At 37.2% G+C, this 15,763-nt stretch overlaps 1 protein-coding gene across 3 annotated transcripts in view; it reads left to right on the plus strand.

Moving 5' to 3' along the window:
• The window catches only part of fndc3c.S (fibronectin type III domain containing 3C S homeolog), a 70,709-nt gene that overhangs the window by 40,343 nt on the left and 14,603 nt on the right, over window positions 1–15,763 (plus strand). For all 3 annotated transcript variants that reach the window (XM_018233103.2, XM_018233102.2, XM_018233104.2), the window contains 12 exons: window positions 992–1,220; window positions 2,748–3,026; window positions 6,666–6,724; window positions 7,651–7,808; window positions 8,759–8,818; window positions 9,408–9,546; window positions 9,944–9,997; window positions 10,927–11,048; window positions 11,186–11,360; window positions 11,989–12,075; window positions 15,063–15,201; window positions 15,292–15,360. In XM_018233103.2, coding sequence (XP_018088592.1) covers window positions 992–1,220; window positions 2,748–3,026; window positions 6,666–6,724; window positions 7,651–7,808; window positions 8,759–8,818; window positions 9,408–9,546; window positions 9,944–9,997; window positions 10,927–11,048; window positions 11,186–11,360; window positions 11,989–12,075; window positions 15,063–15,201; window positions 15,292–15,360 — 1,570 coding nt within the window. The remainder of the gene's footprint in view (window positions 1–991; window positions 1,221–2,747; window positions 3,027–6,665; window positions 6,725–7,650; window positions 7,809–8,758; window positions 8,819–9,407; window positions 9,547–9,943; window positions 9,998–10,926; window positions 11,049–11,185; window positions 11,361–11,988; window positions 12,076–15,062; window positions 15,202–15,291; window positions 15,361–15,763) is intronic.

Raw genomic sequence — 15,763 nt, forward strand, 5'->3', positions numbered from 1 at the left:
CATGCAAGCTGCTCTCTGGCTGTATCACTTCTTGCCTTGTGCTGATCTATAGGTTTCCTTCTAACTACTACAAATGCTAAATGTTGTCATGTTTGTATTGTATACGTCAGTCCTCATAACTTTCTACAACGATTTTGTATTGACTTTAGATTGACGTATCAGGGAAATCCCTGCCCTAAAAAATATTCCCGTACCGCTGTTTGGTTTGAAGGAAGCAAATACAGATTAACCTGATTATCTAACATATGTTCCTCCTTTGAAGCTGGGAAATAAATTCCAGTTGTAGCCACCGACAGATTTGCTATCATTTCAGTTAGACCAACTGACATGAATTGTTTTATGAGTATATAAAATGATCAGCATGCTTCGTTTATATTTCCTGTTTCCTCCCTATATGATTCTTGTGATGTTCCTTTTATGACCCATCCATCACAAATATTTTCTTTTCTATGAAATCATTACACTTAATTTCATCAACACTACCACAATGTTCTTAAATGAACTTGCAAAATGACTGTGTTTGGGCAGATTTTCCCAAATTACTAGATCCTCTGTAAAAGGCTTGGTTGTGCTTATTTTGCCATCAGCAGTGCAAAATGCAGTAAACTTAGCTGAAGAGCAGTGTTATTTTAAGAAATGCTACAAGGGGTTTCTTGATAAATTCCATCTTGGTGTGTTTTTATTGGTTTTAAGCCAGGATTCTCTCAGGTAAATGGTGCTCTGCGTGTGTGGTACAGAGGTGTAGAGTCTAATAAATAACCACTAACCACTGATTTGTGTCATCATATTTTGTGAATCAAAGCAATTTCTTAAAACTTGATGCCCAGGAATATTCCCCTCAAGCACATTTGCACTGGAGTCTTTTTAATACAATAGTCAAGCCAGTAATTTTGCCTTTTTTTTAATGTATTCTTTTCCTTTTTCCAATAATTGTGACCTAAAAAAATTTGTTCCTTAAAGCTGTTTTTCTGAGTGATGATTTATGCTTCAGGTTGTGGAAGAAAATGGAATGCGCAAAGTCTTGGTCTTACCACATTCAGCAGAGTTTCATCCATCAATGCATCCACATCCTCACGTGGCACACTATATGCACCATCCTCACGCTCTGCTCCCTCACCCTCCACATCCTGTTTACCCCCCAGTGTCTGCAACAGGAGAGATACCACCCCAGTTTATCCACCAACACCCTCCTCCCCCGCCACACATATTCCAGGATCAAGGTATGTGAACTTAATTATGTTAATTAAGTTATGTTATTTATTGCTCATAAATCCAATTGAGGCAGTAGGTCATCATCTGTAAGCTTCATCAGGTGCCAGTTCTATTGGTTTGGGGGTGATACAGTTTATTTATATAGTTTATTGCTGTGATTCCTATCTTATTAGAAAATATGTTCTAAAAAGTAGGGTTATTTTATAGCATAATGGACTGAAATAAGATCAAAAATGCCCTGCCTGATATTGGTTATCTACTTGCTTGATATAATTACCCCAAGGAACAGTAACATAAAAATTAACCAATCATTCTTTGATTCATATAGGTATAGGATTATATGTATACGTAAACCCGTTATCCACAAAGCCCCGAATTACATAAAGGCCATCTCCCATAGACTCCATTATAATCAAATAATCCCACTTTTTAAAAATGATTTCCTTTTTCTCTGTAATAATAAAACAGTACCTTGTACTTGATCCAAACTAAGATATTCTGTAGTTGAGATATAAAACAAGCCTATTTGGTTTATTTAATGTTTAAATAATTTTCTAGAAGACTTAAATTATAGAAAGATCCATTATCTGGAAAGCCACAGGCCCCGAGCATTCTGGATAACAGGTCCCTTACCTGTATTTTCATATAGGCAAGATATCCATATTGTCGTGTATATGTATTGCTGTTCCTTTTCATGATCTTACTTTTACAGTTGTCTCTGGATTTAACAAAAATCTATACTGAAAATATTATCAAAATACTTTATAGTAAAAATATATCTGTTCCCCTATACACCTATTTTACCTTAGGGGAACACTGAATAGTATTACAGTTGCTATACAGTATTTTGCTGACCTTTATCTCTGCATAATACATTTTCCTTTTGCATCAATGTGTGGTTATTGTTGCGTTTCACATATATTTAAAAATACTGAGTAGGACAGGGATCCAAAAAAGTGTCATTCACAAGAGTCTTCTGAGCATACCTCCCAAATGCATTGTTTTTCGAGGGATTTCGTCAGCTCAGCCTGCAGTCCCAGATTGTTACTGAAATGTCCCGACTTTCTCTTTGATCTACTGCACTGAACAGCCAGAAAAAGATACCACATTTCTATCTTAATTGGCTTTTGGCAGAGAACGTAGAATACATGGCAGGTGCACTTAAATACTTTTGTAACAATTTAAGATAAGCAAAGAAACAATTGTAACAATTTAAGATAAGCAGGTCTCTTGGGGATATTGTAACTTGCAGCTTAAATGGCAATTCGCCTTCATTTGCAAAACTGTAATAACACCTAAAAAACACAGAAATGTGTTCAAACTTTCATAACCTGCTAAATTTGGTAAACATGGTAATTAGGTGGTGTGGCCACAGAAATGGGCGTGGTCGTAATTTGTGGCGCTTTCCGCAATGTTGAGACATATGAATGAGGCCTTGTTTCACCCTTGCCGAGCCTTAAGTCTTCTTGCCTTAATACTTGAATATGCGTCTTTCTTTAATTTTTCTTTTGTTAACATTTTTTTTCTCTCATTAGATGCACGTTCCCACACAAGGCAAAGTTTTATACAGAGAGATGAACGAACCATGAAAATGCAGGAGCAGCTTCGGAAAAGATTAAAAGACCGACAAATTAGTGGGCATAGTAATAATAAGCTAAACAGTCCGCCTCCCTCCCCACACAAAGCACACATTGCTGCCAATGCACAAATACAGAATGGATACTCCAAACCACAGCATCTGTCAGCAGGAGCCATAAAACTGAAGCAAACGGCAAAGACTAGAGGCAGTCCACCTTCTGATCCGGAAACTCTCGGTATTAGTTGAAAACGTGTCTATGAGACATGCATATACATGTGGCATTGTTATAGCTTTGTGTGCTAGTAGTATTTAAAGGGATACTGTCATGGGAAAACGGTTTTTTCCAAAACGCATCAGTTAAAAGTGCTACTCCAGCAGACATCTGCACTGAAATCCAATTCTCAAAAGAACAGATTTTTTTATATTCAATTTTGAAATCTGACATGGGGCTGACATATTGTCAGTTTCCCAGCTGCCCCAGTCATGTGACTTGTGCCTGCACTTTAGGATGTAACTACTTTCTGGCAGGCTGTTATTTCTCCTACTTAATGTAACTGAATCAGTCTCAGTGGGACTTTGGCTTTTACTGTTGAGTGTTGCTTTTAGATCTACCAGGGAGCTGTTATCTTGTGTTAGGGAGCTGCTATTTTTTTACCTTCCCATTGTTCTGTTGTTAAGCTGCTGGGTGGGAAGGGAGGGGGATGATATCACTCCAACTTGCAGTAAAGAGTGACAAAAGTTTATCAGAGAACAGGTCACATGACTGGGGGCAGCTGGGAAACTGACAATATGTCTAGCCCCATGTCAAATTTCAAAATTGAGTATAAAAAATATGTTTGCTCTTTTGAGAAACGGATTTCAGTGCAGAATTCTGCTGGAGCAGCTCTATTAACTGATGCATTTTGAAAAAAACATGTTTTCCCGTGACAGTATCCCTTTAAGATTTGGAATGGCCAATCTGTGGCTAGTAGTAAATTACAATACCTAACCGCTTAAAACTGTACGTTATTCATCAGTGATAGTTGAAGGTCCTCATAGTTCATCTCTAATCCAGTATTTTAAACCTCAATATAGATCTATATAGAGATGAATATGGTTAGTATTAAAAAGGGGTCTGGTATGTTCTATATATTTTCAAACTGAGAATTTCAGCTCTTTCCAAGTCATGTTCTTACTTTTTATAAATCTTTTTCCAAAGCTGAGTTACTTCTTGGAAATATCATAAAAGTAACTATTTTTCCATATGGTGGATTCTTATTCCATGCAATAACATTTTTGTACCTTCTCCCATTTTGTCCACTTTTAACATGGCCTAAAAGAGCTGCAAAAAATCTAATTGATACTGTTCACCCATGAACTAAACCAAACAAGGAATTTCATGACAATGTAGTTTTAACTTTTCTTGCACTGGCTTTCATAGTCAGATGATCCTGAATAGTGTGACAGATGTTTGGTGACCAACGAATTCCTTTGACTTAACTTGGGAGAAGCAAAATTGTATTAAGGGCATGTAACTGTTGTGTTCAAACTTGCTTGAAGAATATCTGCAGTCAGCTGTTACTTGGCAACTGCTAACATTGCTCTCTGTGATCCCAAATCAGTTCCAAGTGGAAATACTTTCATCTCTAAAGGAAACGTTTTTTTGTAAAATTTAAAAAAAAAAAAAAAAGTCTACGATGTTCTTGGGGCCCCCCTTGGAGACGTTTAATCCAGGATGTGCAACAGGATATTTTGCCGACACGGATCAGTGCAATATTGTGATATAATTGAAAATTTAAAGGAACAGTAGCACTACAAAATTAGTGTTTTAAAGTAATTAAACCATAATGTTATAAAACTGGTGTGTTTGCTTCTGAAACACTACTATAGTTTATATAAACAACTGCTGTGTAGCAATGGGGGCAGCCGTTCAAGTCAGGTTATAGAGCAGATAACTGATGCACTCTGCAGAATACAATTCTATTCCATTACAGAGATTATCTGTTATCTGCTAAGTACATGTGCCTTTTCTCCTTTTCAGCTTGAATGGTTGCCCCCATGGTTATACTGCAGCTTGTTTATAGAAGCTATAGTAGTCTTTCTCAAGCAAACACATAACTTTTACCAGTGCAGGGCAACAGTAAATGATATTTTAATTAAAACACTTTAAATTTTGCTGTTACTGTTTCTTTAAGTTGGCAATTTATTAAAATTTGACTTGCCCTCACTGCACCTCTGAGTTACATAAATATGCTGACCCATGGCAGGGAACAAGGGTGGAATGCCAAAGGGGCAGTTTAGAAGCATAAGCAAGCTTCACTGGTGCTATCTCTGAACACCATCGATACATAGCAACACATTCTAAATACAGTCTACTAGTCTAATCCGTAGTAACATGTGCTGTCCCTGTTCACCACCAATGTATGCTAATTCATTTTTTCCCCCAGTTCGTTGAATATATATGAAAACCTGACACCTTTATTTTTTACTATAGTATTTAGTGGGAAGTATTAATATCATAAGAGATCTGCCAACTCTAGGGATTTGGTTCATCACTATGTTAGTGGAATGGACTAGAAATGAGGTCAAATGCAGCCATTTAGGAATAAAATACATAAACAGATACCTCTTACTGCCTTGTACATGTCGAACATATTGCTGGGCAGGGGTTATCCCACATTCTCCAAGACTTTAAGGTGGCCATAGACGCACAGATAATATTGTACAAAACAAATTTTCATACCATATCGGCAGAAGACTTGGATATGGGTCGGCTCGTCGATCGAGCTGGGCGGAAAATTTTGATCGGGTGCCTTTAAAGGCACCCAAACATCGACCATTGTTAGTGCTGAATCGGCAGATACAGGTAGAATTCTATTGTTTCTTCCCATATATCTACCTGTATGTCTGACGATTCAGCTCTACACGTGTGTTGAAATGAACAATCTTTCTTGGAAAGATCTTTTCAAAGAAAGATCGTAATTGTTACGTCTATGGCCACCTTTACTTATTCTACTATGAGCTTCTTCATAGTCAGATTCATCATCTCTCATTTGCATTTTTGAAACACCATCATCTTTGGCTGCACAAGCAAATAACATTTGTAGTCCCTTTTATTGTACCTTGTATGCCTCCAATGATAATTCATTTTTGTACTTTTTTTGGCATTTCTTTTTAAAAATTTTTATTATAACAATCATTCATTGGTGTGTATTTGCTTTATTGTTGTGTTGAATTGTAACATAACAGATGTGAAAGTAGCATCTGTGCATTTGCCACCCCAGCTTTTGGTTTCTTAAAGGGGGCCTGAGAAATAATTCGAAATCCTTTTCTATCATATTAGTTGAGCAAAAGAAACTTTACTTACACTTTATAAATTATTTAAATCTTGTTTCCTTTAGTCTGGGAATCCACAATGAAAGCAAGAAGGCAGTCGCATTTTGTGGACACTATTATTAAAAAAAAGCTTTGTATTACCCCAAAATCTTCTTGTACCAGAGGAAACCCAGTGCACATGCGCATACACAGACTACACAATGATAGACCTTGAGGAGGGAGGATAAGCGGGTGAGGTGACATTTAGGAAGTATAGAATGGAAAGTAATTGCCTGCCCCACCTCTATGCCTGAGGCATAAAGGCAAGGCAGGCAATATATGATAGACAGCTCAGATTTTTAAACACATTTAGAACAGGTATGGATGTTTTAATTAAAAAAAAAATGCATTTTATGTTTAGTTCTCAAAGAACTTTTATTATATAGCTTTTTGTCTTGGTGACAGGTCCCCTTTTAAAGGACAAAGGAAAACTTAACATATTAATCTTTTCGTGTGCAGATAGTACTGCTTGTGCAAATGGATAGAATGTATTTTCATATTTTGCTTTTTTTTGTGTTAGATGGAGAAATGGAACCTAAAAAGTTACAGGATATGGTCCATGCCATGAATAAACCTGCTGTAAGTAAAAAGCATTGTGTTATAACATGAATATCTGTAAGTATTCAAGCTATAGTGTGCTTTGAGTGAATCTGATTATTATCAGGGTATGGACTGTGCAAAGAGCTAGACAGTACACCAGGGGTCTCCAACCATTTCCTGGGTGTTGCAAAATAAGGGCTTTGATTGGCTGTTTGGTAACCCTTATGTGGACTGTTGGCCTACAGGAGGCTTTGTTTGGCAGAACCCTTGTTTTTATGCAACTAAACTTTCCTCCAAGCCTGGAATTCAAAAATAAGCACCTGGTTTGAGGCCACTAGGAGCAACATACAGTGGGTTGTTGAGCAACATGTTGCTCACAAACCATTGATTGAGGATGACTGGAGTAGACTATAGAAGGAGGATTATTGTTGCATACGCTCTAAATGTCTACCTTTTCTAAATTTTATGCTTATTACCTGCATGTTTGTGTATTTTTTTTATTTGGAAAAGTGGTGTGTAGGCAGCCATCGCAGGTCATTTGGCCTGGTCATGTGCTTTCAGAAAGAGCCAGCACTTCAGGATGGAAGTGCTTTCAGGCAGGCTATTGTTCCTCCTACTCAACGTAACTGAAGGTGTCACAGTAGGACATGGGTTTTGGAGCTGTTATCTGGCTACCTTTCCATTGTTCTGATGATGGGCTGCTGGGGGACAAGGGAGGAGGATGATATCACCTCAACTTGCAGTGTAGCAGTAAAGAGTGACTGAAGTTTATCAGAGCACAAGTCACATGACTGGGGGCACCTTGGAGACTGACAATATATCTAGCCCCATGTCAGATTTCAAACTTAATTATTATTACTGTCGGTTTGCAAAGGTTTTTCTATTTTGTCCCATAAATGACATATTAGTGACAAAACCCCAGTATGGATGCATCTAACAGATTTTCTTTCTTTTTTTGGTTTTAGGTTTCTGGTTTAGAAGCTCGTTCGGCCATCTTATGTTATAGTGTTCACACAAGTACACAAAATCGTGATAGCCCATCTAATCTTTCACCGGCTGCAATAATTTATGAGGTGACCATATCCAACAGTGGCAAGAATGGAAAATTCAAACTTGTCTACTTGTGAGTCGCCTTTATAAGTAACAGCTTCTTTAGCTGTATCTTTATTTGATAAAGTTAGATGTGTTATGTTAATAAGGAAATCTTCTACAGGAGCCATACTTTGTGTAATGCAGCTGCTGATTGTTTGAACAGTATTCTAAAGGTGCCCATACACACACCCTGATGGTTTGGTACTGTTTAGGTCTAAAGGCCCCCATACATGGGCCGATAAAAGCTGTAGACAGACCAAGTCGGCAGCCTATTGGCCCTTGTGTAGAGCCCCCTGCCGGGATTTCCCAATCAATATCTGGCCGAAAATTCGGCCAGATGGCGATCGGGCAGGTTAAAAAAATTCAGTCGGATCATGGCCGAATCTTTTCATTGATGCGGCCCCACGATCCGACCAGCCATTTGGTCTCCGTTCTGATCTGATCGTTGGGCGATTTTCACCAAATGAGTGGATCTCCCTGTGTATGACCACCTTAACGCCGTAACCATTTGTACATATTACGGGTTGTCGGATTCATTGCATAGTAGTCTTGTCTCTCCATTCATATCTCCTCATGTCTCTTGTCTGTGTTTGTATGAGACATTGGTAGATCTGGACAGAGCAGAAGCTGCAGCCTCCTCTTGTTTACTTTCAGCACGGTAGGTTATAGGCAAAAGAGCAGATTTGATTTGATTCTCCATGTAGTGCGATTGGTCAGATTAACCCAAAGCTGACTTTTTGGCTGATTATATTTCTTACAAAAGTTTAAATAGAAGATATTTACTGCTACCTATTAGCAAAATCCATTTGTACTTATACGTTCTCTGTAACTGCATAGCATCTGAATTTAATAAATATATATATATATATATATATATATATATATATATATATATATATATATATATATATATATATATATATATATATATATATATATATATATATATATATATTACATTTTGATAATTGCTCTTTGTAGAGGTGAAGCTGCAACCTGCACCCTGACGGACCTTCGGCCAGCAACAGACTACCATGTTAGGTAAATATAGAACAACCTTTTTGTACTTTCTGCAATTGAACCACTACATGCCTTTATTTATTGCTTCAGTCCCAAAAGAAAAAAAAAAACCCACAATCAAACTGTAATTTCAAATGGAAAAATTCTGCCCACATATCTTATAAGATGCATTGACAGTAAAACATGTTATGCCTATTTTGTGAATTTGTTTTTTTAAACTGGTTTTACAGAGTTATTTTATGAGATAAATAATAATTATTAGTTATTGCTTGTGTTAATATGTGAAACATCCAGTCTGGAGCCCTTTTTAAACATTTATTCAGGTAGCAACATAATCAGTTGGACAGGGAGTTGCATTTCAAGAGTAGCTTGATGGCTAATATCCCTCCCCATACATTACTTTAGAGGTCGCCAACCCCATTGGTCAGGCCACCTATCATATCCTGCTTTGGATCCCAAAGTGTGGTCTGCACCTTTGATTGGAAACATCTAGGATAGGGTTCATGACAAATATTTAGGATGCAGGTTAATATTATGGTTCTCCTACATGTTAAGAATACTATATTAAGTTTGGTTCATATATTCAAATGACATGTTATCTTATTTTTAGAGTATCTGCCACAAGTCCACCTCTAGAAGGCTCCATTTCGGATATTGTCAGTTTTACTACCGAAAGCTGTGAACCAGATACACCTGCTCCTCCTAAACTCTCAAACCGAAGTAGAAACTGTTTGAATCTTCAGTGGAAGGTACGTTTGACTGATTGGCACATTTATAATTAAGAATAAAGCTGTATATAATTTTCCTGGGCCACAAATAATTATTTGGGTTGGGAAGTATAAATGTAATGCATGAAGAATATCTTGCTGCCCTAGCATGTAACAAAATAGTGCAAGTGACCGTTTGCTACATCTTGCACAGGTATCATGTCTACACTATTTTTGTGTACTTATATTTATTTTGCCATGTGACTTCTATTATATGTACAGCCCATGTGGCAGACTAGCAGCTACAGTACCCTAGTGCTCATGAGGCTACCAAAATCTTTATATAGGTGCCCTAAAAGATATATAGGTATAATAAATGGTTTGCCGTCGTACATCTCTTAAGGTTTGTTGATTACCGTTTTGTTGTCTTCTTGACCAGGCTTCGAATGACAACGGTTCAAAGATCAATGGATTTCTGCTGGAATGGGATGAGGTAATCATTTGTATGACAAATTTGATCTCTGACATCATCTTGAAACCACAGAACAGACTGCACAGCTGATCATTTTATAACCATTTTTGAATTTGGAATGCAAGGCATACTGATTATACAATTGTTTTCTCTTTTCTGTCATTTGCTGAACAGACAATTAGACAACTAATTTGTTTTTTAATTGTATTTAAAGTACTAAAAGAAAATATATAGGCATCATTTTTGAACCTGATAACATAGTCTGAAATCTTATCACACACTTATGACCTGTGTTCTAAAACTTGCTGATCTCTACGTATTTCTGAAATAAAACTCCCAGTACTCAATGGCTTTGGGCAGTACATGGCATTGTAGTTTAACAGTAGCTGAAAGGCACATGTTTAAAGATTTCTTTCAGACTCCCCATGTGTTTCTTACAAAACTATTGTGAGCTTAATATTTAAAGGGGTAGTTCACTTGTAAATTAACTTACAGTGTTGAAATTGATTTTTGGAGACCATTTGGAATTGTGTCAAAGTATCTGATATGTGGTTGCTGGGGTCCAACTGACCTTGCTAGGTTTTAATAGGAGAGAGCCTTAATAGAAAGCTAAGTAATTAAAAAAACATATAAAACTGTAGCCTTAAATATAACTGCGGTGGGTGATTTTGTAGACTGCCTGTACAGAATCTACTCTGCATGTGTACAAACAATGCCCAACCTTGCAGGATGTAGCTGCCAGACGCTTTTGCAGTGTGCATAAATCCTGGCCCTGTGTGAGTAGAGATGCACTGCAATTCCATAGCGCAGCGTACATAACATTAATAACATTGTAACTCATCAGTAAATGGGTACATAGGTTACTGCTTCCAATGTGGAATAAAACATACTTGCAATGAACATATCTCATGTCAACTGAATTTCTGAAATCTATTTATTTTACTTTTAAGGGAAAACAGGGACCATTTAAAGAGTGCTACTTTGGACACCTTAAACAGTACCGGTTAACAAAGCTGTCTCCTTCCACAAAATATGCCTTTCGAATAGCGGCCAAAAATGATATAGGAATGAGGTATTCTTGCTTATTTTCCTTCATTGTATTCTTTTAAATAACTTGCCTAAGAATCGATCTTACCTATATTGTCTTTCTCTCCCTTTTCCCTTCTTCTATTCCTTCCCTTCTTATTGATGAAATATTTTGTTTTCCAGTGGCTTCAGTGAGACAGTGATCTATTGCACAGCAGGCTGTGCTCCACCAGCACCACTGCCACCAAAGCTCCTTCATTCTGGCATCACCTGGCTATCATTAAGCTGGAGTCCGCCCAGTGATACATCTGTGGATGATAGCCTGGCATTCATATTAGAAATGGAAGAAGAAGGTTCAGTAAGTTAAACTTATAATATTAGTTGTTACTATAATCTTTTATTTTCCCATTATATATTATGAAAGTAAGAGGCAGTATAAAGTTGGCTATCACTTGTCATGCACACAATCATTGATGCATTTGTTTGGTAGAAGGCCTGAAAATGTGTAAAGCATCCTAAATTAGAAGGAACTCAAAACTTAAGTAGTAAAATTTAGACAGTAAATCACTAGGAACTGAAAGTGTTTGGAAGGTGAAGAAACACTTTAATGAAAAGGTTACTGGCAAATTACAGTCTAACAAGAGGACATTGGTGTCCACTAATGTTTTCTACTGAATGACAGCAGTGGTCAAAACACGTTAGGTCTGATGGAAAATAATTTGTTCTGTATAAACAGGCTCTAATGGTGGCCTTAGACATTAAGATTTTTGAAAGATCTTTTCATTTCATAGGACCATGCTTATCCTGCATCAATTTAAATGTATGATTTGTCCATCAACTAAAATGATCATGTCAAGCGATATTGTTTAGTTGAAGCCAGGAAAACTGTCAGTAGCTGTGTGCTTGGTCCTGCAAACAATTGGACAATGGATACATCTGTGAATGCTGAAAGAACACCATCTGAAATAGTTCTTTGTTTCCCACAGGGGTATGGTTTTAAGCCAAGACACAATGGTGAAGAATTCTCATGCACTTTAAAAAACCTGAGAAGGAATACGTCTTACAAGTTTAGGGTGAGTCTGTCCTTCTTTTTGCCCAACAATTTCAAACATATATGTCATTTATCGTTGCTTTATTAATGCAAATGTATCGAGTATAAAAACATCTACTGAGTTAATTTTTTTTATATCAGACTGTGGGGGAGTTGTAGTTTGACAGGTTCCTTGTTTAAACTAAATAAAGCCAACATTCTACTCAAAGTCAGGTCTAAAGCCTTTCCCCGTTTTTAACTATCACATGGGCTGAACACAACCTTGTTGAATAAAATCCTTAATTACTGTGGAGGAAACCTTATCCCTGAAACAACAGTTTGGTTATACATTACTTCCCAGCCTTGCAAAGAGCTCCAGCTATTGCACTATTTCCTCATAACTCTACCTCATGTTGCAATTAATGAACGATCCCCACTCCTCCTCTTTCATATTGATGTGACATGTGCATGGGTTTGTTCATTTGTGCCCCATTTGTTAGGGCTATACAATTAGTAATTCATGTTTACTATTCATAGAAAAAAAAGCCTGTTCCAAAGAGTATTTTCTTACATATTTAGATCCTCATCCAGTCTCAAAAATCGGTGTTGAAAAGGACAAATGATACAATGTGTAATTTATTTGTTAATAAAAATCTTGATAATAAAAGGATTGTCTGCATCATAATATATTCCCTTTCAACTGCTTCAGCTTTATTTTGTGTGTGTATGGCAGCACTATCAATCTTGTATCACTCATACAGACTGTTTATTGTACAATAACATCTTAGCAAGGTGTGGATAAGTCATTGTTGCAATATTGCCTACAGCTGGTTTAAACGGGGACATTACGGCAGGAATTCTGCTAACTTCACAGACATTATTTTGTGTCTGGGAAAGATTTCAAGGTTTGCATCAGTTTCTTCAGTTGCTCTTTAAAAATATACTTTAATGTTAACAATATTAGGGTTACACTGTGCAGTAACATTAGAGTTCATGTACATCCACAAGCACTATGGGAATCTTGTGATTTTCCCTTCAGTAATTTATTCCTAAAACCACTTTTATTAAAGGTACTGCCATCATAATGGGCTCTACATACTGTGCCAGTGGGCGCAGCAGATTGTACCTAAAAAATCGGGGGCAGTCCTCGCTTGCACCGCAAACACCTGAAATGAAACCAGGCAGACAGTAAATACTTGGTGCAATTGCATCCGTTTAGCAATGAAGCACAAACACAGCTGTGTCTATTTTGGCAAACCGCCTACAATTTTTGTAGGTGCAGCACAGTTGCACCAAAAGTAAATCGCCCCATTGCATCCTCAATAGAGCTAGAAAAAGCTCAATTGTGGGAGGGGGTGATTGTGCTTGAAATTGCACTCAATTGCACACTATTGGGGGAATGTAATAAAAGTCGCAAAGCGCAAAACAATTTGCACAAATAAGAATAAAAACTTTGCATTTCGCAAAGTAATACTCTTCCTTAAACTGTTATTGCATTGCAAATTTTAATTGCACTTTGCCCACTTTTAAGAAGTGCTTGAAGGTGTCGTAATCTTTTGGAGCGAACAAAACTACTTTTTCAGTAAAAAATGTTATTACATTCACTGCGCACTGGCACAAACTATAAAATTTCGCAAACCTTCTTTCACTGTCGGAAGTGATCGCTAAATAGTTTTCCGGTTTGCAAAATCTATATTAAATTTGCCCAAAGGCATAACTCTTCGCATTGAGATTATTTATTCTGTTACTGATTTTATTACATTCCCCCATATGTCTACGTAAGTGAATGCACCTAATTACTATAAAAGAAGTCCAAGTATATTTATCTTTCATATTTTTGGGATGTGTGATATTCAGGAAGCTACTATAGCTGTTTTTAAAAGGAAACACAGAAATATGTGGAGTAGTAATCTAGCTATCAGATGGATGGCGCTGTGGGGAAGGAGTACTGAAAAGGAATTGCCCCGTGGGGTCACTGGGAGCACTACTGGATAACAGTATAACGCAAAGATGAAGTGCTCTTATGCTCTAGTTCTAGTAGTTGCCACTTAGTTACTACACTATATATTTTCTTCTGTACTTCCTTAACAGCTCTATATTGGCATTTTGTGTTTCACACCTAAACAATAGAGGCATATAAGGAAATAGCAATCTGTTATGTTTGTGTGCATCACGGAAAGCGCTGATTCATTTGGGTGGTTCTACACTGAATATGTTGTTTGTCTGCACGCAAGGGAAGTATTTCTCATTTATTATTTACACTTATAAATAAGGCATCATCTGATATGTAGTTCTGTTCGTTAGTTGTAATCTGCATTGGCAAAACAAAGCAAATTGTGAGGCTGTGTAACACTAAAAGCATGCTCATATAGGTCAGCATTTGTACCTGGTAACTAGCTCTCAATGCAATGCTTCCCAACTTTTTGTAGTTGTGAGCCACACAGCTGTCAAGAAAGGTGGCGGTAGCTGCTAAATAATGGGCGTGATTGACTGTTTTTAGGCCTATGTGGTCTACTAGACTGTAGCAGACCATGTTCAACAATACACTTGTAACTTTTTCGTTCCAAGATTTGCCTCCAGGCAAGGAAATCTAAAATGAGCACCTGCTTTGAAGCATTGAAAGCAAAATCAAAGGAGGTGACGAGTAATGTGGATTACGAGACGCTGGCATGCTGTGAATTATAGTGGGACTTGACAATTACTGTAACTGTTAGTGGCAGTTTCCAGTCTTGTCTTTTACTGCAGTTGCCCTCATTGAGTGATGCAAAGTTATACTTGTGATTATTGGCTTGTTCTGTCTCTCAGCATCTGCAACCTACATAAACCTCAGGATGAGATGCATAGCATTTTGCCTATAGTGTAGGGGTATTTTACAGCACTTCAGGAGCCCCTTCATATTTTACATTTCTATTATTTCTTCGCTTTTAAAGTTGTTTTTCTTGTTACATTATGCCTTGTTAAAGAATACTTAAGTATCCTATGTTCCAGCAACTTTTTGTCATTGCTGAAAGTAGACTTTGTATTGTGCAGGTTTTTGCAGTTAACAATGAAGGCAAAAGTAATCCTAGTGATATTGTCGAATTCACAACTTCACCTGACAAACCCGGCCCTCCTAGCAAACCAAGTATAAAGGGAAAAATTCATGCGCACAGTATAAAAGTCACTTGGGGTAAGTCATTGAACATCCACATACAGCACTGCATACTTAGACACGAAGATATTTTTGTGATGTGTATTTTTTTTTTATTTCTCCCCACAGATAGTCCTAAAGATAACGGAGGATCCGATGTGACCAAATATTTCCTTGAAATCTCGGAAACACCAAACGGTTAGCAAGTACATTTTTTGCATTCAGCACTTACAGTCATCAGATTATTTGTGCTGTAAGACCGTGTATAATGTTGATTAGTGTAGTAAAATGTCATATACTTAAAGGGATACTGTCATGGGAAAAAAAATTTTTTTCAAAATGAATCAGTTAATAGTGCTGCTCCAGCAGAGTTCTGCACTGAAATCCATTTCTCAAAAGAGCAAACAGATTTTTTTATATTCAATTTTGAAATCTGACACGGGGCTAGACATTTTGTCAATTTCCCAGCTGCCCCATGTCATGTGACTTGTGCCTGCACTTCAGGAGAGTAATGATTTTTGGCAGGCTGCTGTTTCTCCTTCTCAATGTAACTGAAGGAGTCTCAGTGGGACATGGGTTTTTATGATTGAGTGTTGTTCTT

This window comes from Xenopus laevis, chromosome 8S (genome assembly GCF_017654675.1).
Source record: "Xenopus laevis strain J_2021 chromosome 8S, Xenopus_laevis_v10.1, whole genome shotgun sequence".
In the NCBI taxonomy this organism is placed as follows: Eukaryota; Metazoa; Chordata; class Amphibia; order Anura; family Pipidae; genus Xenopus; species Xenopus laevis.